The following is a 23,787-nucleotide window of genomic DNA, read 5'->3' on the forward strand; positions in this document are numbered from 1 at the left end:
CTTTCAACCACAGTTATTTTTGATAAGTTGCTCTCCGGTGCAAAATACATATGTACAGGAAACTTTGTGATATCCGGCACCGACGGGACCGAGCTGTTGCCGATCTATCAGAACTGCCGGACATACAAAGTTAATGTTGAAGCATACAGAGGTTTTCATCTCCGTATCTGACAACAAACACTGTTGCTTAGCAACAGCTTCTAAAGAGTCGGCTGCAGCTGCAAGCGTCTCTAGCTGAAACTGTTGCTATAGCTACAGACCTTGCAGTGGCTGACTGGGGGAAAAAAAAGAACGAGATCTAAAAAACTTACAGAAAACGGCTCCTGATTTTTGCCGTTAGATCGAGTATTCCGGACATACAACCTTCGGATAAACCAAAGTTTCCTGTAACTGTCTGGTGAAGCCCGGATTGCCTGCGCTGTGATTCTTTTTGTCTCCTTGTACTTGGACAGGGTACCAGATGGAGCCCCACAGTTAAATTTAAGGCTCGACTTTTCGAAATTGTATTTTTGAAAGCGAGGGATGAATTTATTTGCAATATGGCCTTTATTTTGTCAAAACGTATTTAACTTTTATGAAAAATAACTTTTTTATCTTGTATCCTATCATTTAAAACCCTTCTATCATTTCAATTGTTTCGCGTCCTCTGTCTCCTCCCGCCGTGGCTCGGTGGGTAGCACTCTTGCCTCTGATTCAGAAGTTTGTGGGTTCAAGTCCCGCTCCACAGACTTAAGCCCAATAATCTAGGCTGACACTCTAGTGAAGTACTGAGGGAGTGCTGCACTGTCAGGAGGTGCCGTCTTTCAGATGAGACGCTAAACCGAAGCCTCGTCTGCTCTCTCAGGTGGATGTAAAAGATCCCATGGCACTATTTTGAAGAAGAGCAGGGGAGTTATCCCCGGTGTCCTGGGTCAATATTTATCCCTCAATCAAAATCACTAAAACAGATTATCTGGTCATTATCACATCGCTGTTTGTGGGATCTTGCTGAGTACATATTGGTTGCTGCGTTTCCTACATTACAACAGTGACTACACTTCAGAAAGTACTTAATTGGCTGTAAAGCCCTTTGGGATGTCCTGAGGTAGTGAAAGGTGCTATAGAAATGCAAGTCTTTTTCTTTCTCCCTTAATCCTTTCTTTCCACCCATCTTATAAAGCACTCATCTGGCATTCCGTTAAAGTGATGTCCATGAGCGACTGGGATGGTTAAAAATAAAGACCTTTTGGATCAAGTTTTTGGTCAGTCACTCCAGTTATTCACTATGGACAATGGGACCTGCGGGGAGAGGGAATTGCCTCAGGAATACAGATCAGGAGGGTTTTAAAAAGAGAGTAGAATGGGAACGGTTGTTGCAAATAGAAGAGGGAATGGAGTCTGAGTGAGCAGAAGTAAAGCCTTTTAAGATTGTTAACTTTAACAAAATAAGTGTTTCAGCTTTGTACGGTTAATAATACGATAAAGGCACTCTGAATATCTAGTAACAGTATTGCTGTAATGGGTTTGTTTTCAGTTCTGGTGTCAGTTGAAAATTTAAAGGGCTAGATTGGAATTTCACAAACCCACTGGCCGTCTAAGGGGTATAGGTGATCGTAGCTACCTATTCTGTTTTTACCATTGATTGAAACACGAAGTAGGTTATCGAGTTTGTTCTCGTGTTAAGGGGTATAGGTACAGCAGCAACGTACCCGTTAAGCTGTCCCCAGGGGCCGCACAGGGGTCTGGAGGTCCCGCTCAGGCCGCTCACCGACTTTTCAAAGCAAGAAACCGCATGTGCGCAAAAATTTGAATGGGCCGTGCAACCAGTTAAAGGGACCGCGCACCCAGAAAATAATTAGAGGGAACATTATACCGCTGCTGTTTATGACCGTCGCTAATGTTCTTCTACATATTCTTCCCTCTCCTTCATCCAATGGCCAATATCCTGAAACACTTTTCCTGCCAGGAGACCAGACCTGTAAAGATCCACTTGGATGACTTGCCTGTCATGTTGCTCCCTGACCTGATGCCACTGATCTGAATGACCTTCCTATTCGTGGATACTTATTCTGCCACATGAACCCAAATCCAAATGCTCTATACCCTAAAATATGAATATGCTTCTGACTGAGATCCTCTCATATCACCCACCATCCTGTTGGACATATATCTTTCTTCTTCATCATCACTGGGTCAAAATCCTGGAGCTCCCTAGCTAACACCATTTTATTTTTATTCGTTAGTGGGATGTGGGCATCGCTGGCAAGGCCAGCATTTATTGCCCATCCCTAATTTCCCTTGAGAAGATTGGGGTGAGCCGTGTTCTTAAACCGCTGCAGTCCGTGTGGTGAAGATACTCCCACAGTGCTGTTAGGCAGGGAGTTCCAGGATTTTGACCCAGCGACGATGAAGGAACGGCGATATATTTCTAAGTCAGGATGGTGTGTGACCTGGAGGGGAACTTGGAGGTGGTGGTGTTCCCATGCTGCCCTTGTCCTTCTAGGTGGTAGAGGTTGCGCGTTTGGGAGGTGCTGTCAAAGAATCCTTGGCCGGTAGCTGCAATGCTGGAATACCATTACTACAAGGACTTTTTTAAAATTTATTGATGGGATGTGGGCGTCGCTGGCTAGGCCTGCATTTAGTGCCCATCCCTAATTGCCCTTGAGAAGCTGGTGGTGAGCCGCCGCCTTGAACCGCTGCAGTCCATATGGTGTAGGTACACCCACAATGCTGTTAGGAAGGGAGTTCCAGGATTTTGGCCCAGCGACAGTGAAGGAACGACGATACAGGTCCAAGTCAGGATGGTGTGTGGCTTGGAGGGGAACTTGTAGGTGGTGATGTTCCCATGCGTCTGCTGCCCTTGTCCTAAGTGGAAGAGGTCGCGGGTTTGGAAGGTGCTGTTGAAGGAGCTTTGGCGAGTTGCTGCAGTGCATCTTGTAGATGGTACACACTGTAGCAGATCAAGGAGAAAGTCCACCACCACCACCTTGGGGCAACCAAAGTGGGCAGTAAATGAGGCCTTGCCAGTGTCATCCACATCCTGAGAATTTTTTTTAATTACTTTTACCCAGGCTAAATGTGGAAATACCAAATTGTCATATGTCCCCCTCCACTTTTTAGACTTGAAATAGCAATTTGTCAATTTATACTTCCTAATGCCACACTGCCAAAGTACAACTCTTCCTCCATCCCTCCCACCATACTGTATACTTAAAAAAAAAAAAAAAAGACTTGTATTAACTTGAATTCACAGCCAATGAAGTTCTTTTTGAAGTGCAGTTACTGTCGTAATGTAGGAAACGTGGCTACCAATTTGCACACAGCAAGCTCCCACAAACAGCAGTGTGATAATGACCAGACAAGCTGATAAATCTGTTTCAGGTGTTGGTTGAGGACACCAGGGAAGATACTGGTCAAGATAGGATTGCTTCCTTAAAAGACAGGAGGCTAGCTGTTGTTTCTGACTGTCTATTTATTTTCTTCCAGCGGGATTCCTGCAGTGGTGGATTTTGCTGCCATGCGGGAAGCAGTGAAGAAGCTTGGAGGAGACCCTACCAAAGTCAGTCCAGTCTGTCCAACTGATCTGATTGTTGACCATTCACTACAGATTGATTACAGCAAAAGGCAAGCAAACTAAACATGAGTAAGATTGGCCTGCAACCGCTGGAATTTTGCATTGCTGTACCAGTTCTTGCATAGACGCTTTGCCTGTGTATTCACTTTGTACTGCAGAGGTGACTCATTTAACCGTAACCTCAATGAATTCTGCAAATAGTTGCCAAAGAGTGTTTATTATTCATAGTAACGTCTCCTTTGCAAGTGCATGTACAATTAATTTAGGTTACTGGCAAAAGAGCCAGAGGGGAGGGGAGTTTTTTTTTAACGCAGCGAGTTATTATGATCTAGAATGCACTGCCTTAAAGGGTGGTGGAAGCAGATTCAGTTGTAACCTTCAAACGAGAATTGGATAAATACTTGAAGGGGCAAAAATGGCAGAGCTATGAGGAAAGAACAGGGGAGTGGGACGAATGGGATAGCCGGCACAGGCACGATGGGCCGAATGGCCTGTGCCAACTCTTTGTAAGAGTTATCCAAGTAGTCGCACTCCCCTGCTCTTTAATCGTAGCCCTGCAAATATTTCCTTTTCAAGTATAGTAGTGTCGGTGTGCTATAGTGTAGGCGTCCCCACACAGAAGAGTTTGAATACTACTGTGCTGCACACAAACTTTGAATCGGTTAACTTACTGCTGCAATAAGTTACACATTTACGGGTTCGGTAAATTAAGTTGTAGAATTGAACCGATACGAAAAGAAAATTCTGCTCTTGCTGTTCAAAATGGACCAGCCCAAAGAATAATTCGCAAATATAGCCATTATAGTTTTTTTTTGCAAATGTGATGTTTCCTCAGTGAGGTCCGTAATTGTACCTCTGGCTTTTTGTTTTTGGGCAGTGCCATACAAAATGCTCCGAATCCTGGCGGAGGTGATGGTTCCGGAGCAGCGACTCGAACATCCAGCGTCAAGCTAGCACCAAAAACCTCTCCATGCCGAAGCTCCCGCGGCTGTGTGAGTACATGCCACAGTCAAGCGGGCTCCGCGTCCTCAGGAAAACCCAGCGCAGAGATCGAGAACACGCCCTTGCTTTGTCCTTTCCACCTGCAACCTGTGGCCGAGTATGACCTTTTGTTCTGCTTGATCTCGATGCTGCTTAATGTGTTTTTTATGGAAGACCAGAAAGAAACTATTTTCTGAAGTTAGTGTGGACATTGGTTATTGCTTTGTAGTCTAGATTCTAATTTTGTACCATTTCAATAACGTGCCACGTTTGTCTTGGTTGAGAGAAAGCGAAGGCAGAGAAAGATTTAGAACATGGATGGAAATGTTTCTTGCCTGTCTCTCTCAACGTTCATCGTATACAAAAAATAATCAAAAAGGCTAATGGAATGCTGCCTTTATATCTAGAGGATTAGAATAAAAGGGGGTAAAATCATGCTACAGCTATACAGAACCCTGGTTAGACCACACCTGGAGTACTGTGTTCGTTCTGGGCACCACACCGTAGGAAGGATATATTGGCCTCGGGGAGTGCAGCATAGATTTACTAGAATGATAGCTGGACTCCAAAGGGTTAAATTACGAGGAGAGATTACACAAACCCTGGAATTTAGGGGTGATTTGATCGAAGTTTTCAAGATATTTAGGGGAACTGATAGGGTAGATAGAGAGAAACTATTTCTGCTGGTTGGGGAGTCCAGGACTAGGAGACATAGCCTAAAAATTAGAGCCAGACCTTTCAGGAGTGAAATTAAGAAACACTTCTACACACAAAGGGTGGTAGAAGTTTGGAACTCTCTTCGCAAAAGGCAGTTGATGCTAGGGGTCAATTGTTAATTTTAAACCTGAGATTGATAGCTTTCTGTTAACCCAAAGGTATTAAGGGATATGGGGCGAAGGCTGGTGTATGGAGTTGGGTCACAGATCAGCCATATTCTCATTGAATGGCGGAACAGGCTCAAGGGGCTAAATGATCTCCTCCTGTTCCTATTTGTAGCTAAATGCAAATGGCAATGCTTAGTTTAGTCCCAGTTAATGATCCGCTTTGTGCATCATTCTTGCAGTTTGACCGCAGTTAAGGTTTTAAAAGACAATCGAATTTGAAAGCTGTGTTATTATTTATTGTAAGGATTTCTTTCTTTTCTAGACCAGAAACATTATTAAGGAACCAAGAAATCGAATTCAACAGAAATAAGGAACGGCTACAGTTTTTTAAGGTGCGTCTATGTGTTAAAAATCTTGCATTTCCTGTCAGTTTTTTCCATTATAAATTCCTTTGTCCATAATTATAATGGAAACTGCCTATGTGAGCTTGTCACACTAAGTACAAACCCCCATTGAAGGCACTATAGCGCTATCACTTTTAACAAGTTTACATAGGTAATTTCCATTCTAAATTCCTATGTCCATTTTTATAATGGAAATATAAGGACAGAACATATGACTTTAAAATGGGGACTGATTTGTGCAGTGGTCTAGTTGTCCCCTGGCCTCTAACCTGCAGACTTCACTCGGCCGTGACTCTCTGTGTGCAATGTAGCACAGCACTACAAATCTTGGAAGTGTCGCATGACTGAAGTCTGCTTATGCTGTTTGGCACAATCAGTATAATCGCATGATGCAGAAAGAGAGCTGACAACATAGCCACTTTAAATAGTGAGGTGAAAAAACAAAGGAGCTGTTTCGAAAACAAAATAAGGACGTGGAAAAATGTAACGTTTCTTTGTGATCTTAATGTTGTCTAAACTCTCTCCCTTCCTAGGAATAGTGCAGTCAGTACTTGGGCTGGGGGAGGATTAAGGTGCTGAGACAGAATGCAGTGCAAGGTAGAATGTAAGCTTTTGGCAGCGATGCAGGATCAAACCGAACCCAGTGCTTATTTCGGGGTGGAGAGAGGAAGAGAAGAGAGAATGCCAACAAAGATACTGTGGTCTACTCCAACTGGTTATGACCATGCATGGCATCAAGGAAGTTCAACACCAATCTTTTGGTTGCAGCAAAAGCGTTGAGGTCTTTTTTAAGATTAAATTCCTTTTTAAAATCAGCTCATTCTGAAAGAAAGAACGTGCATTTATATAGTGATTTTTAAAGTCCACAAGATATCCCATGGTACTTTGAAGTGTAGCCGCTGTCATGCAAGCAAAAGTGGTGGTTAATTTGCACGCTGCAAGGTCCCACAAACAGCAGTGAGATTAATAACCTGTAGTTTGTTTTGCTGGTGTTGGTTGGGGGAATTAATGTTGGCCAGGACCTTGGGAAAGCTCCCTGCTCTTTTGTGAATACTGCCCTGGGATCTTTTACATCCACCTGAGAGAACAAATTCAGTTTAATATCTCATCTGAAATATGGTACCTCTGACAACGCAGCACTCTCACTCAGTTATTTAAGATGGCTTCACTCAATGTAGATTTTTGAAATATATTCCACCCTTGTTATAAAACAAGTCTTTTAAAGCCAAGCAATTTGTATATTACACCATGGTACATTTAGACATTTACCCTAACTCCATTCAGCCATGGCTCAGTTGGTAGCGCACTCGCTTCTGAGACAGAAGGTTGTGGGTTCAAGTCCCACCCCAGAGACTTGAGCACAAAAATCTAGGCTGATACTCCAGTGCAGTGCTGAGGGTGCCGTCTTTCAGATGAGAGGTTAAGCGGAGGTCCCGTCTGCTCTCTCAGGTGGACGTAAAAGATGCCACGGCACTATATCGAAGAAGAGCAGGGGAGTTCTCCCCAGTGTCCTGGCCAATATTTATCCCTCAATCAACATCACTGAAAAAAACATTATCTGGTCATTATCATATTGCTGTTTGTGGGAGCTTGCTGTGCGCAAATTGGCTGTCGCATTCCTTACATTAAAAAGAAAGAACTACTTGCATTTCTATAGCGCCCTTCACGACCACCGGACGCCTCAAAGCGCTTTACAGCCAATGATGTACTTTTGTAGTGTAGTCACTGTCACTGTACAACAATGACTACACTTCAAATGTACCTGATTGGTTGTAAAGCGCTTTGGGATGTCATGAGGTTGTGAAAGGCTCTATATAAATGCAAGTCTTTTTACAATAGTTCCCATCACTATATCTGTATAACGTGCTGTAATGCTTCCTGGTATATAGAATAAAGCAAAGGGTCTCACCTGAGATGTCAGCATCTGTGTTTTCTCCACAGGTGCTGCCTGACCTGCTGACTGTTTCCAGCATTCTCTGTTTCTATTTTAAGATTCCTTAGTGTCTGTTCTGTAAAAGCTAGAACATGTTCACAAAGTACAGAGCTGCATTCACACCTGCCCAACACAGTTCACAGCAACAGTGGGCAGCGACAGCAGTTTGAAATAAGCGCACTATCTTAGAGTGCTGTCTGATCATAAATATAAACTGCAAAAAGGCGAAAACACATTCTAATTTGAAGCAAACCAAAGCATAGAACGTAAAAACGAATGTTAAAAAGAATATTGATAGAACTGTTTCATGATGAAAATGAGATGGATTCTATAGCTTTATTTTAAATGGTTTTTTTCCCTCTTTCTCTCCCACTCCTCATTCTTTTCGATACAGTGGGCTTCTAAAGTCTTTCAGAACGTGACCGTGGTACCCCCAGGAAGTGGAATAGTGCACCAAGTAAACCTCGAATACCTATCCCGCGTCGTCTTTGACCTGGGTGGGGTTTTCTTCCCCGACAGTGTGGTGGGCACGGATTCTCATACGACAATGGTGAATGGTCTCGGAATCCTAGGATGGGGTAAGTGTGGAGCTGATTTCACTCACTCATTGTCCCTCATTTCTTTTTAACCACTTAAATTGTGGGACGAGAAGCGAGCGTCTTCTTGACTTAAAGTAGCTGTAAAAAAAAAAAATTGGCGACACTTGACTGTTTAGTTATTTACACTGTTTTGAGTTCATTTTTTTTAAAACTATTGGTTTAATGTGTGTAGTTTATCTTTACAATCTATATTAATGACGTAGATGAAGGGATCAAGTGCAATGTATCAAAGTTTGCTGACGATACGAAGCTAGGTGAAAAGGTAAGATTTGAGGAGGACGCAAAGAGCCTGCAAAGGAATATAGACAGGTTAAGTGAGTGGGCAGAAAGGTGGCAGATGGAGTATAATCACAGAAACCCCACAGTGCAGATAGAGGCCATTTCGGCCCATCGAGCCTGCACCAACACATATCCCACCCGATCCCCGTAACCCCTACACCAACACATATCCCACCCTATCCCCGTAACCCCACGCATTTAATCCCCCTAACACTAAGGGTCAATTTATCATAGCCAATCAACCTAACCCGCACATCTTTGGACTGTGGGAGGAAACCGGAGCACCCGGAGGAAACCCACGCTGAGGTTATTCACTTTGGTAGGAAGAATAGAAAAACAGAATCTTTTTTAAGTGGTGAGAAACTCTGAAATGTTGATGTTCAGAGGGATTTAGGTGTTATATTATAAGAACCACAGAGAGTTAGCATGCAGGTACAGCAAGCAATTAGAAAGGCAAATGGCATGTTGGTCTTTATTGCTAGAGGATTGAAGTACAGGAGTAAGGAAGTCTTACTACAATTGTACAGGGCCTTGGTGAGACCTGGAGCACTGTGCACAGTTTTGGTCTCCTTATTTAAGGAAGGATATACTTGCCTTAGAGGCGGTGCAACAAAGGTTCACTAGATTGATCCCTGGGATGAGAGGGTTGTCCTTTGAGGAAAGATTGAGTAGATGGGCCGATACTCTTTGGAGTTTAGAAGAATGAGAGGTGGTCTCATTGAAACATAAAAGATTCTGAGGGGGATTGACAGGGTAGATGCTGAGAGGTTGTTTCCCCGGGCTGGATTGTCTAGAACTAGGGGGACATAATTTTCAGGATAAAGGGCTGGCCTTTTAAGATTGAGATGAGGAGGAATTTCTTCACTCAGAGGGTTGTGAATCTTTGGACTTCTCGGCCCCAAAGGGCTGTGGATGCTCAGTCGTTGAGTATATTCAAGGCTGAGACAGATAGATTTTTGGACTCTAGGGGAATCGAGGGATGCGGAGATCGGGCGGGAAAGTGGAGTTGAGGTCGATGATCAGCCATCATATTGAATGGCGGAGCTGGCTCGAGGGGCTGAATGGCTGACTCCTATTCCTATTTCTTATGTTAAAGAGGGATTATCTCAATCAGTGGTCCCAAATTATTGGAATGAATTAGAATTAACTTTTTTAACTGTATTTTCTGAATGTTTTTGTTGACGCACTCATGACCTCACAGGAGACCAGGTTTGAATGGTTTGGAGGCTGAAAGTGAAGGAGCTAAACTGGCGGTGATTACGTGCAATGCCATCTTCGTATGCTTCTTGTGTTGTGAGCCTCAACTCTTCTGACCCACTTCTTTAGTGTCGCTGTTTAGAAAAACCCAAATCAGAATAAAGTGAAAGGCTCTTGCTACTTTTTTAAAAATGAAATTCTTTAGCAGCTGATTCACGGCATTTACATGTGTTGGAGCTTGTAGATTTGTGCCTTTACCTCAGTGAATTTTTCAAGCAGATGTTGGTTGGGCAGCACTGCCTGGGAGCAAACAGTAACATTTGTGTGGTCCCAATGTCTGTTCTACGCAGTTTACAGAAAACACACTTTTTTGTCTTGTATGAGAGAGATAGGCTGCTTTAGAAGATTTCCCTGTGAAATCTCTTTCCTTCTCATTACCCAAAACAAAATTAAAAGGACGTTAAACTCGCTACCGAGAGAAGATGGTCGCCATCGACAGTGGTAGATTGGGAGCCCGTTTAGATGTTCATCCAGTATTTAGAAGGGCAGTATTGCATTCGGAATCCCTTTTTTTGGGAAGTTGGTGACGCCGGAAAGGCTGTATCCTGCTGCCCATCCCGAGTTGCCTTAGGTAATCGCTGCAGTCCGTGTAATGGTGCTTCCGTGGTGGCGTTAGGTACAGAACCAATGTTCCCGTTAAGCTGCGCAGCGGTCTTGGGGTCCCGCGCAGCCGGCTCGCCGGCTTTCAAATGGAAAAACCGCCCCTGCGCGGAATTTTGAATGGGCTGCGCAGCCCAAAAAAAGAATTGGGGAGAACATTTTACAGAACTCTGGGATATTGGCCCAGGGACAATGGTGGAAAGGCAATCTTTTTTTTTTAATTCGTTCATGGGATTTGGGCGTCGCTGGCAAGGCCCAGCATTTATTGCCCATCCCTAGTTACCCTTGAGAAGGTGGTGGTGAGCTACCTTCTTGAACCGCTGCAGTCCTTGTGGTGAAGGTACTCCCACAGTGCTGTCAAGGAGGGAGTTCCAGGATTTTGACCCAGCGACGATGAAGGATCGGCCGATATACTTCTAAGTCAGGATGGTGTGTGACTTGGAGGTGGTGGTGTTCCCATGCGCCTGCTGCCATTGTCCTTCTAGGTGGAAGAGGTCACGGGTTTGGGAGGTGCTGCCGAAGAAGCCTTGGTGAGTTGCTGCAGTGCGTCTTGTGGAAGGTACACACTGCAGCCACGGTACGCCGGTGGTGGAGGGAGTGAATGTTTAAGATGTGAATGGGGTGCCAATCAAGCAGGCTGCTTTGTCCTGGATGGTGTCGAGCTTCTTGAATGTTGTTGGAGCTGCAATCTATCTTTAGCTTGCTTTCACATTCTTATTAAATATGCAAGGGACATCTGGTCCTAGAACGTCAGCGCTGCACCAACCATTCTATTTTCATTTAAGTTAAAGTTGGAATTAACTTACTTGGTTTTTTTTCAGCACTGTGATGCATGAAAGAAATGTAAGCTGTTTTGAACTAGCTTATGACTAGGTCTAGTGTTTTTGACCAATAAAGGGATTTGGGTTTTTTTTGTAGCATGCAGCCCACTCATTTACTGTTCATTCAAAGTATTGGAAAATGCAGTATTATTTTTGGTGCTAAAAGCATGAGTTATCTGAAGCAGGTTGCATCTGGTGTTGCTGCGTGTTTGGTTCCAGAATTGTATGATTAATAAACTTAATTGTATGATTTTTCTATCATGTAATACGATATCTAATTCCTGGGTGGAAAATAAGCTCCTGTCCGTACATTATGTGGAGCATTTATTAGATCTGGGCTAATATATACTGAATTCTGCTGAAGTTGCGCGCACACTGTGCAGTTATTTCCGAAAAAGATTTGCAACCCGCTTGCTCACGTTGCGGTAAATGATCTCCTTGTCTTTGACCCACGTGCATGAATAAAGTGAGTGTTTGTCTGCTTTCAGGGGTTGGTGGGATAGAAAGCGAAGCAGTTATGCTGGGCCAGCCGGTCACACTGACTTTACCCAAGGTAGTTGGGTGTAAACTGGTGGGGACCACCAACGCTTTGGCCACTTCGATCGATGTTGTTTTAAGTGTTACAAAGGTACGGGAAGGTTTTGGAAAAATCTTTTCTCTTTTACCCTTCAAGCTAACATTTACCAAATTACAAGCAGAGAGAGGAGTGGATTTATTTCCCCCCCTTTTTTTTTTAATCCCCCAGCATCTTCGACAAGTAGGAGTTTCTGGCAAATTTGTCGAATTCTTTGGCCCAGGAGTGTCCCAGCTGTCTGTGGCAGACAGAACAACAATAGCAAACATGTGTCCTGAATATGGTGCTACCGTGAGCTTTTTCCCAGTCGATGATGTTACTTTACGGCACTTAAAACAGACAGGTGAGGGGATCCGGAGCATTCGTAGAATTTCTCAAATTTCGCGGATTTTGGGTTTTTTTCCTTCAACTTTTTAAGACTTTTTTTAACAGGTTATGGTGACGCAAAACTTGAAGCTGTGGAAACCTATTTAAAAGCTGTGAAACTGTTCAGAAACTATCAGAATCCATCAGAAGACCCAGAGTATTCGCAGGTGATTCATTTTGGTAGGAAAAATGAGGAGAGACAGTATTGCCTAAAGGGGTTGCAGGAACAGAGACCTGGGGGTTGTGCATATGCAAATCTTTGAAAGTGGCAGGGCAAGTTGAGAGGGCTGTTAAAAAGGCATATGGGATCTGACATAAGCAAACTACTAGGCACTTGGTCTAAGCATTAAACAAAGCTTTAATCAACTGTTTTACAACATGGAGGTCTAGTTGTGTCCTTCACTAGTTCCTGTTAATGTCCTGCGTAAGCTGGGCCCGTGTCCGAGTATTTATACTCTCTCTGGACAGCGCCACCCGCAGGCCGCTCAGTATTATTTCCTAAGTCTTTCTTTCATGAATGACTGATTCATGTCAGGATCCTTTGGCTTTATTAATAGAGGCATAGAGTACAAAAGCAAGAAAGTTATGCTAAACCTTTATAAAACACTGGTTAGGCCCCAGCTGAAGTATTGTGGCCAATTCTGGGCACCACATTTTAGGAAGGATGTCAAGGCCTTGGAGAGGGTGCAGAGGAGATTTACTAGAATGGTACCAGGGAGGTGGCATTTCAGTTGTGTGGAGAGACCAGAGAAGCTGGGGTTATTCTCTTGTTCTCCTCAAAAAAACTCATCCTTGACCCTTCTGTCCTTGCAAACTACTGCCTCATGTCCAACCTCCCTTTCCTCTCCAAAGTCCTTGAATGCAAAGTTGTCGCCTCCCAAATCCATGCCCACCTTTCCTGCAACTCCATGTTTGAACACCTCCAATCAGGTTTCCGCCCCTGCCACAACACTGAAACGGCCCTTATCAAAGTCACAAATTACATCCTCTGTGACTGGCTGTGGTAAAATATCCCTTCTCCTCCTCCTCAAGCTGTCTGCCTCCATTGACATGGTTGACCACACCATCCTCCTCCAACATCTCTCCTCTGTCGTCCAGCTGGGTGGGACTGCCTTTCATTCTTTTCTATCCAGTCGTAGCCAACTGCAGTGGCACCTCTCCCTGCACCTTTAACTCTGGAGCCCCCCAAGGATCTATCCTTGACCCCCCTCCTATTTCTCATCGACATGCTGTCTCTTGGCTACCTCATCCGAAAACACGACGTCAGGTTCCACGTGTACACTGATGATACCCAGCTCTACCTCACCACCACCTCTCTTGATCCCTCCACTGTCTCTGATTTGTCACGCTGCTTGTCTTGCATCCAGTCCTGGATAAGCAGAAATTTCTTCAACTAAATGTTGGGAGGACTGAAGCCATTGTCTTCAGACCCTGCCACAAACTCCATTTCCCTAGCCACCAATTTCATCCCCCTCACTGTGTAAGGCTGAACCAGACCGTTCACAACCCTGGCATCCTATTTGACCCTCAGACGAGCTTCCGACCACCTGTCCACTCCATCACCGAGACCGACTACTTCCATCGCCCATCTCCGCCCATGCATCTGATCTGCTGCTGAAACACTCATCCATGTCCTTGTTACCTCTCGAGTTAACTATTCCAACGCACTCCTGGCCGGCCTCCCATCTTCACCCTCCATAAACTTGAGCTTATCCAAATCTCTGCCTCCCGTATCCTAACTCGTCCCGTTCACCCATCACCCCTGTGCTCGCTGACCTACATTGACTCCCGGTCCGGCAACGCCTCGATTTAAAAATTCTCATCCTTTTTAAATCCCCCCATGGCCTCGCCCCTCCCTATCTCTGTTACCTTCTCCAGCCCTACAACCCTCCATGATCTTTGCACTCTTCCAATTCTTACCTCCTGCGCATCCCATTTTTAATCGCTCTACCATTGGCGGCCGTGCTTTCAGCTGCCTAAGTCCTAAGCTCCGGAATTCCCTCACTAAACCTCTCTCTCCTTCTTTAAAATATTCTTTAAAACCTACCTCTGACCAAGCCTGTCCTAATATCTCCTGTTGTGGCTCAGTGTTAAATTTTGTTTGGTAACACTCCTGTGAAGCACCTTGGGCTGTTTTACTACACTAAAGGCACTATATAAATGCAAGTTGTTGTTGTTGGAACACAGAAGTTTAAGGGTAGATTTGATTGAGGTGTTCAAAATCATGAAGAATAAATCAGGAGAAACTGTTTCCACTGGCAGAAGGGTCGGTAACCAGATGTAAAGTAATTGGCTAAAGAGTCAGAGGCGACATGAGGGAAAAAAAATGTACGCACCCAGTTGTTATGATCTGGAATGCGTTGCCTGAAAGGGTGGCAGAAGCAGATTTAATAGTAACTTTCAAAAGGGAATATTAGATAAATAGTTGAAGGGGAAAAATTTGCAGGGCAGTGGGACTAGATAGATAGCTCTTTCAAAGAGCCGGCGCAGGCATGAAGGGCCGAATGCCTCACTCTGTGCTGTATCGTTCTATGATTCTAGGCAGTAACAGCAAGTTATATAGTGTACTCCAGAGACTTGAGCACACCAATCTAGGTTGACACTAGTGCAGTACTGAGGGCGCGCTGCACTGTTGGAATGGCCGTCTTTCGGATGAGACGTTAAATCGAGGCCCCGTCTGCCCTCTTGGATGGATGTAAAAGATCCCATGGCACAATTTCGAAGATGAGCAGGAGAGTTTTTCCAGGTGTCCTGGCCAATATTTATCCCTCAATCAACATCACTAAAAAACTGATTATCTGGTCATTATCACATTGCTGTTTGTGGGAGCTTGCTGTGCGCAAATTGGACTGCCGCGTTTCCCACATTACAACAGTGACTACACTTCAAAAGTACTTAATCGCTTTGGAACGTCCTGAGGTCATGAAAGGCGCTATATGAATGCAAGTTCTTTCTTTACTATATTGAAGCATTTTCCTAGTATTATAAACCCATTAAGGTAATTGTAGAATACTGTCTATTCAATGCAAAGTTCTGCAAAAGTGGGCAAGATATTAAAAGCCTAATTACAAAGGCAGAGATGAAGAAGCTCATGGTTGGGTATGAATTTTTCCGAGTTTTTTTTCTGGGTTTCTTGTATTAAATCTGCCAAACCTCTGTTTACAGTTTGTGTTTTTATGGTGCTGGTTAGAGACAGCTTGGGGCCAGATGTTTTGTGTCGGAGCTTCCTCTGATTATAGATTGTGAGCTGTGGCTACCCACTCCTTAGATCATTGGCACTGTGCCTTGCAATAGCACAGAAACAAGTCTTTTACATAAAGGGTACAGCTCCCATCTCCCAACTTTAACCAGAGTTCTAAAGCATAAAACGCTAGCAAGAGGCAACTGTCTGTGTATAGACCTCTTCATATTTGACGTTGTGGCAGTATGAAGCTGGCCTGAATCTTGTCATTCATGTGAAAATGACTTATGAAATAATACTGGGTGGCCTGCTGGTGGCGCTGTCCAGGGAGAGTATAAATACTCGGGCATGGGCCCAGCTTGTGCAGGACATTCTTTAACAGGAACTAGTGAAGGACACAACTAGATCTCCATGATGAAAAACAGTTGATTAAAGCCTTGTTTAACGCTTAGACCAAGTGCCGAGTAGTTTTCTTACGTCAGAAGCAATTCCGCAAAATTCCTGCATAGTTGACATTTGTTTATTTTAAGGCTGAGCAGTGCATGCTGACATCTTCTGTACCTGTTCCTCAGGTTATAGAACTAAACCTGTCAGCTATTGTCCCGTACGTGAGTGGCCCAAAACGGCCACAGGACAGAGTGGTGGTAACCGACATGAAGAAAGATTTCCAGAGGAGCCTGAATGAAAAGGTGAGTGCAGCTGGAATTATTGAAGATCTGCAAACTGCATTGGGCAGCATTTCTGAAAGGTCACGGAAAATCATTTATTTAATTTCTTTACGAAGGATGGGGAAGATGATTTTTTTTTTTTTTACACTGGGCGAATTATTATCGGGAATGCACTGCCTGAAAGGGTGGCGGAAGCTGATTCAATAGTAACTTTCAAAAGGAAAAATTTCAGGGCTATGAGCAAGGAGCAGGATATTGAGACTAATTGGATAGCTGTTATAAAGAGCCGCCACAGGTACGATGGGCCGAATAGCCGCCTTCTGTGCTCTATGATTCTAACTATAAATAAAGTAAATTGCTTTTTGTACTTTATTTGTAATGGTATTCCTAGATAGTTCAATCCAATCTGGTCTGCAGTCCCTAATGTTTGGCACGTTCGGTGAAGAATTGGCAGAAATAAGCAAAGGAAAGCTTCACAGAACCAATACAAAATTTGTATCAAATAGAGAAAGGGGGGTTTATGCTCCACATTAGTGTGAAGCTGTAAATTATAAATTATAGTCATAAAATTTGGCAGAATCACCACAGAATCCAGGTCACGTGACTGGTTATTCATCGAGTCCCTAGATCTAGGACCCAAAATACAACTGGTCTGTTTGAAGATCGTTTCACGGAAAGGCGAGTACGGATTAACCCTGTCAGCGCCAAGTGTTATTTACAGCTCCTGGGACTGGCAATGTTTCAGCCATGGGACTTGCCAAAGTAAACTGCTAATTTAACATGCCAATTGAAAGTGTTTCAAGCCCAGTGTTTAGTAGAAGATCTTTTTCTGGCGTGAAGCTGCACTATGTGATAACTGTTTATGTGAAATTCCTTTTGCCTGCTGTTCACCTGCTTAAGCAAGTTCACTGCTCCATTCAAACAAGAAGCAAGGGATTACGTGCAACGTATTAAACATTGCATGTTAATATTACAGTTTTCCTGAACCTTGAGGGCACTAGGACCTTGGGGAGCAGTCGCTCTGTCAGGTGTTGTCGGTGCAAGTAAATCCTGGTTCAAGCCTGAACCATTTCTTCATCAAAAGCAAAATGCTGAGGATGTTGGAAATCTGAAATAAAAACGCTACAAATGCTCAGCAGGTCAGGCAGCATCTGTGGAGAGAGAAACGGAGCTAACGTTTCAGGATAAATGACCTTTTCTCAGACTGCGAAAATGGGGGCAGAGGTTATGGTCTGAAATTGTTGAACTCCGTATTGAGTCCGGAAGGCTGTAAAGTGCCTAATCGAAAAATGAGGTGCTGTTCCTCAAGCTTGCGTTGCGCCTCATTGGAACAGTGCAGGAGGCCGAGGACAGAGACATCAGAGTGGGATGGAGAATTCAAATAGCAAGCGATCTAGGCCCTCTACACCTTCATCCAGGACAGGGTAGAGGAGCTTGCAGGATCCAGTGAGGGGGAAACGGAGGAAGGATGTAACGGTGGGAGAGTTAAAGTGGTGAAAGAGGAAATGAATGAAGGAAATTACAAAGTGCAAATTGAATTTTAGCTGAAGATGAAAGGGTAGAGATTGTGTTTATGCTGGATGTATTTATTAGAAAAAATAAATTGGGTGAATTTTAGTTTGAAAACTTAAGTGAACTTCATTGTATAAATGACTTGCAGTGAATTACAAGTCAGTAATTCATTCTAGATCTTTGGATGACACCTTAACTGTGAACTTCCACCAAACTCCTGTGACTGAAATGCTCTCCGAAGTAACAATTACCTCACTTGCTCTTCAGTAGGCAATATCACTCCTGTGGGACAGTTCCATAATCGTAGCCCAGGTAGCCATTCTGTGTGTGAACTCGGTGTGTGCCGGCTGGGTAATTAGCCGTGCCTTCTATCCATCCTGGATGCCAATCTCAGTGTGGCAGTGCTGCTGAACAGTGCAGTCATAGCTCTCCCACAGTTTCTTTCAGCAATGAGTAACTGAGTCCTACAGAGCAGGAAGACTCCACTTTCAATCCCCAGCATGTGCTGAGGTAGCTGATCTTATTGGGATGGCGGGTCGAGTACTAAACTTAACCTCAGCGTCTCTGGTTAAGCGCCGTATCTAGTGATCCTGTGTGTATGTCAGATGAAGACAGGATTGGGCTTGGCCATGAGCTCTTTCTCCCTTCCCCCCCCCCCCCCCCCTCCCCTGCACCTGCAGGTTGAATAGCTGGCATTTAGTGTTGAGGCCCACACATGATAATGCCCAGTTGGGCCACTGAAGAAGCCTTGGCACGGCACCCACCAAGGGGCCAATGCCTTCCGGGATAATTGGAGCAGTAGTGGCTGGAGAACTAATCTCATAATAATTATAGTTTGATTGGGTACACTGTATTAGACCTTTTTTTTACATTCGCTCCTGGGATGTGGGCTTCACTGGCAAGGCCAGTATTTATTGCCCATCCCTAATTGCCCTTGAGATGGTGGCGGTGAGCCGCTGCAGTCCGTGTGGTGAAGGTACTCCCACAGTGCTGTTAGGGAGGGAGTTCCAGGATTTTGACCCAGCGATGATGAAGGAACGGCGATATACTTCCAAGCCAGGGTGGTGTGTGACTTGGAGAGGAACTTGGAGGTGGTGATGCTCCCATGCACCTGCTGCCCTTGTCCTTCTAGGTGGTAGAGGTTGTTGGTTTGAGAGGTGCTGTCGAAGAAGCCTTGGCGAGTTGCTGCAGTGCATCTTGTAGATGGTATACGCTGGAGCCAAGGTACGCCGGTGGTGGAGGGAGTGAATGTTTAAGGTGGTGGATGGGGTGCCAATCAAACAGACTGCTTTGTCCTGGATGGTGTCGAGCTTCTTGAGTGTTGCAGCTGCACTCATCCAGGCAAGTGGAGAGTATTCCATCACACTCCTGACTTGTGCCTTGCAGATGGTGGAAAGGTTTTGGGGAGTCAGGAGGTGAGACGATCGCCACTGAATGCCCAGCCTCTGACCTGCTCTTGTAGCCACAATATTTATGTGGCTGGTCCAGTTAAGTTTCTGGTCAATGGTGACCCATACAGGATGTTGATGAGGGATTCTGCGATGGTAGGGGGTGGTGTTTAGACTCTCTCTTGTTATAGTCATTGCTGGCACTTGTGTGGCACGAAAGTTACTTGCCACTTAATCAGCCCAAGCCTGAATGTTGTCCAGGTCTTGCTGCATGAAGGCATGGACTGGTTCATTATCTGAGGAGTTGCGAATGGATCTGAACACTGTGCAGTCACCAGTGAACATCCCCACTTCTGACCTTATTGCTGGATGAAGCAGCTGAAGATGGTTGGGCCTAGGACACTGCCCTGAGGAATTCCTTCAGCGATGTCCTGGGGCTGTGATGATTGACCTCCAACAGCCACAACCATCTTCCTTTGTGCTAGGTATGACTCCAGTCAGTGGAGAGTTTACCCCCTGATTCCCATTGACTTCTATTTTACTAGGGCTCCTTGATGCCAGACTCGGTCAAATGCTGCCTTGATGTCAAGGGCAGTCACTCTCACCTCCACTCTGGAATTCAGCACTTTTGTCCATGTTTGGACCAAGGCTGATATGAGGTCTGGAGCCGAGTGGTCCTGGCGGAACCCAAACTGGGCATCAGTGAGCAGGTTATTGGTGAGTAATTGCCAATTGATAGCACTGTTGACGACACCTTCCATCACTTTTCTGATGATTGAGAGTAGACTGATGGGGTGGTGTTTGGCCGGATTGGATTTGTCCTGCTTTTTGTGGACAGGACATACCTGGGCAGTTTTACACATTGTTGGATAGATGCCAGTGTTGTAGCTGTACTGGAACAGCTTGGCTAGAGGCGCGGCTAGTTCTGGAGCACAAGTCTTCAGCACGACATCCGGGCTATTGCTGGGGCCCATAGCCTTTGCTGTATCCCGTGCACTCAGCTGTTTCTTGATATCACATGGAGTGAATCGAATTGGCTGAAGACCGGCTTCTGTGGTGGAGGGGACCTCAGGAGGAGGCCGAGGTGGATCATCCACTCGGCACTTCTGGCTGAAGTTGGTTGCAAACGCTTCAGCCTTGTCTTTTGCACTCGCGTGCTGGGCTCCACCATCATTGGGAATGTTCATGGAGCCTCCTCCACCCGTTAGTTGTTTAATGGTCCACCACCGTTCACGACTGGATGTGGCAGGACTACAGAACTTTGATCTGATCCATTGGTTGCTTGGCTCTGTCTATAGCATGCTGCTTCGGTTGTTTAGCATGCATGTAGTCCTGTGTTGCAGCTTTCCCAGGTTGGCACCTCATTTTAGGTAAGCCTGGTGCTGCTTCTGGCATGCTCTTCAGTGAGCAGGTTATTGGTGAGCAAGGGTCGCTTGATAGCACTGTCGACAATTGAACCAGGGTTGGTCACCTGGTTGATGTTAATGGTAGAGTGTTGGATGCACCGGGTCATGAGGTTACAGATTGTGGTGGAATACAATGTTGCTGATGGCCCACACGCCTCATGGATGCCCAGTTTTGAGCTGCTAGAACTCTGTTTCTCTTTCCACGGATGCTGCCTTGGCCTGCTGAGTATTTCCAGCATTTTCTGTTGTTATTTGAGCTGCTAGATCTGTTCTGAATCTATCCCATTTAGCACGGTGGTAGTGCCACACAACACGATGGAAGGTGTCCTCAGCGTGAAGATTGGTCCCTTACCAATACTGTCATGGACAGATGCATCTGTGACAGGTAGACTGGTGAGGACGAGGTGAAGTAGGTTTTTCCCCTCGTGTTGGTTCTCTCACCACCTGCTGCAGGCCCAATCTGGCAGCTGTGTCCTTCAGCACTCGGCCAGCTCGGTCAGTAGTGGTGCTACCAAGCCACTCTTGGTGATGGACATTGAAGTCCCCCACCCAGAGTACATTCTGTGCCCTCGCTACCCTCAGTGCTTCTTCCAAGTGATGTTCAACATGAAGGAGTACTGATTCATCAGCTGAGGGAGGGCAGTAGGTGGTAATCAGCAGGAGGTTTCCTTGCCCATGCTTGACCTGAAGCCATGAGACTTCATGGAGCCTTGAGTCAATGTTGAGGACCACTCCCTCCTGACTATACCACTGTGCCGCCACCTCTGGTGGAGCTGTCCTGCCGGGGGGACAGGAGACACCCAGCAATGGTGATGAAGGAGTCTGGGACACTGGCTGAAAGGTCTGATTCTGTGAGTATGACTATGTCAGGCTGTTGCTTGACTAGTCTGTGGAACAGCTCTCCCAATTTTGACACAAGTCCCCAGATGTCGGTGAGGAGGACTTTGCCGGGTCGACTGGGCTGGCGTGCTTTTGTCGTGCCGAGGTAGATTCCGGGTGGTTCGTCCGTTTTTTAAATTTTTATTGTTTCTTGTAGCGGCTTGTTACAACTGAGTGGCTTGCTAGGCCATTTCAGAGGGCAGTTAAGAGTCAACCACATAGGACATTAGTGAACCAGCTGGGTCTTTCCAACAATCTGGTACTTTCGCCATTGGTCACCATTACTGATACTAGCTTTTTAATACCAGATTTAATGACCTGAAATTCCCCAGCTGCCATGGAGGGATTTGAAATCTCCGGATCATTAGTCCAGTAACATTATGCTACTGTTCCCTTAAGCTGATTTAAGTTATCTTTTCCATATCCCATCCAGTGGTGTGTGAGGTTCTGTGCTGTTTGTCTCGAGTTGTCCTTAACTGCATTCTAAATTGCTTTTTCTGCAGGTTGGCTTCAAAGGGTTTCAGATTCTCCCAGATAAGCAGAAGGAGAGCGTTGCCATTGAGTTTGAAGGAAAAGATTATAAGCTCGCCCATGGGTCTGTTGTCATTGCCGCTGTAATAAGCTGTACCAATAATTGTAACCCATCCGTCATGCTGGGAGCAGGTAAAGTATATCTTTATAATCAAACTAGTTTACCATAAAATCACAACGGTTTCCTACCTAGAATTTCACACACTCAGGGACAAGGCGATGCAAAAGATTAAAACATTCCGAGTTCACCTTGGTTTGAACCCAGCTCAGACTGATGAGAATGGAAGTGCAGTCTTTCTCCCCGCTAATTTAGCAGCATTGGCACTCTGAGGTGGTATGAGGGAGAGACCGAGAAGGTTGGGGAGTGGAAGAAAGCCGGCTGGTCTCCTTCTGTGCTGTAACCATTTTATGAAATCACTGGTGCAAAGGCAGGAGTGTTTCTCCAAGGTTGGGACTAGGCCCATCGTTGAGACCAATTGCTCAGTCCCCCCCCCCCCAACCATATCCCCTCAAAGACATGAGTAAGATACTGGTTCCATGGGCACTAGGCACACTCTGGCAACCTGCCCATTACTCGCCTGTTTAAGCCTTGATGGTAAGAATCAGCAGACTGTTCAGCTACTGGAGGGCAGCAGCACAGCTGGTCACAGTGCACTGGGGTGGTCTTCTGAAGTAGGAGTTAAAACAAATGGGTGGGATAGAGGGGGCTTCAGTCCGAATCTGGGCACTACCTACCTGAGCGTACTGGGTCCTGTAAGAAAGTCTTCCTGTGTCAGCTGTGGCTCAGTGGGCAGCACTCTCGCCTCTGAGTCAGAAGGTTGTGGGTTCAGAGTCCCACTCCAGGGACACGAGCACATAAAGCTAGACTGACCCTCCAGTGCAGTACCAAGGGAGTGCGGCAGTGTCAGATGAGACATCTTTCGGATGAGACGTTAAACCGAGGTCTCCTCTACCCTCAGGTGGATGTAAAAGACCCCACGACACTATTCGAAGAAGAGCAGGGGCGTTCTGGCCATATATTTGTCCCTCAACCGATATCAATAAAACAGATTATCTGGTCATTCTCACGGTGCTGTTTGTGGGACCTTGCCGTGCGCAAATTGGCTGCCACGTTTCCTGCATTCCTACATCAGTTACTACGCTTCAAAAAGTATTTAATTGGCTGTAAAGTGCTTTGGGATGTCCTGAGGTTGTGAAAGGTGCTATCGAAGTCCAACTTTTTCTTTTTTTTTTATGCAGCTTTGACATTCCTCAGTCTGATCACATCAGATATGCACCTAGATTCATTGCCCTCTTTTTCTATAAAGTGTACTGATTCAATGTTTCAATATTTCCACCAGGTTTGCTGGCAAAAAAGGCCGTTGAAGCAGGCCTGGCTGTTAAACCTTACATTAAAACCAGCTTGTCCCCCGGAAGTGGGATGGTGACATATTACTTGAACGCCAGCGGTGTACTGCCTTATCTGCACAGTCTCGGGTAGGTGCTTTCAAATGCTCATGTCAGTGCTCCGATTCAGTAATGAAGTTAAGGTGACTCTGAATTAATTTCTTCTGTTAAAGTGAGAGGAGAGAGTAAGCCAACTTTTAATGTTTTCAGCATATTTGCCACATTCTGGAGGAGATTTAAATTGCTTATTTGTGGGCAGCGAACTGTCACGGCTAACAGAAGCTTCCTCCCTCCCAGCCCTGCAGGATACTCTGCACACTTTCTAATTTAAAACATGCATTTAATTGCAATGAGTGAGACCTGATAGCGAGTTCACTAACCGTACAAGTGTTGAAAGCTATTTGTAGCTCATGCATAAACAGCTTGGTGACTGAACAGCTGCTAAACCACGAGAAATGTTATCTTATTCATTCACGCGATGTGGGCGTCACTGGCAAGGCCAGTATTTATTGCCCTCGAGAAGGTGGTGGTGAGCTGCCTTCTTGAACGGCTGCAGTCCGTGTGGTGAAGGTGCTCCCACAGTGCTGTTAGGGAAGGAGTTCCAGGATTTTGACCCAGCGACGATGAAGGAACGGCGACATACTT

General features: G+C 45.3%; 1 protein-coding gene across 1 annotated transcript in view; it reads left to right on the plus strand.

Moving 5' to 3' along the window:
• The window catches only part of ireb2 (iron-responsive element binding protein 2), a 62,339-nt gene that overhangs the window by 22,631 nt on the left and 15,921 nt on the right, over nucleotides 1–23,787 (plus strand). The window contains exons 4-13 of the mRNA XM_085972098.1: nucleotides 3,466–3,603; nucleotides 4,431–4,652; nucleotides 5,681–5,750; nucleotides 8,090–8,273; nucleotides 11,740–11,879; nucleotides 11,997–12,168; nucleotides 12,258–12,358; nucleotides 15,945–16,061; nucleotides 21,729–21,888; nucleotides 23,097–23,232. Coding sequence (XP_085828224.1) covers nucleotides 3,466–3,603; nucleotides 4,431–4,652; nucleotides 5,681–5,750; nucleotides 8,090–8,273; nucleotides 11,740–11,879; nucleotides 11,997–12,168; nucleotides 12,258–12,358; nucleotides 15,945–16,061; nucleotides 21,729–21,888; nucleotides 23,097–23,232 — 1,440 coding nt within the window. The remainder of the gene's footprint in view (nucleotides 1–3,465; nucleotides 3,604–4,430; nucleotides 4,653–5,680; nucleotides 5,751–8,089; nucleotides 8,274–11,739; nucleotides 11,880–11,996; nucleotides 12,169–12,257; nucleotides 12,359–15,944; nucleotides 16,062–21,728; nucleotides 21,889–23,096; nucleotides 23,233–23,787) is intronic.

The sequence above is a fragment of the Somniosus microcephalus genome, chromosome 32 (genome assembly GCF_052327205.1).
Source record: "Somniosus microcephalus isolate GS21.2 chromosome 32, FLI_Smic_1.0, whole genome shotgun sequence".
In the NCBI taxonomy this organism is placed as follows: domain Eukaryota; kingdom Metazoa; phylum Chordata; class Chondrichthyes; order Squaliformes; family Somniosidae; genus Somniosus; species Somniosus microcephalus.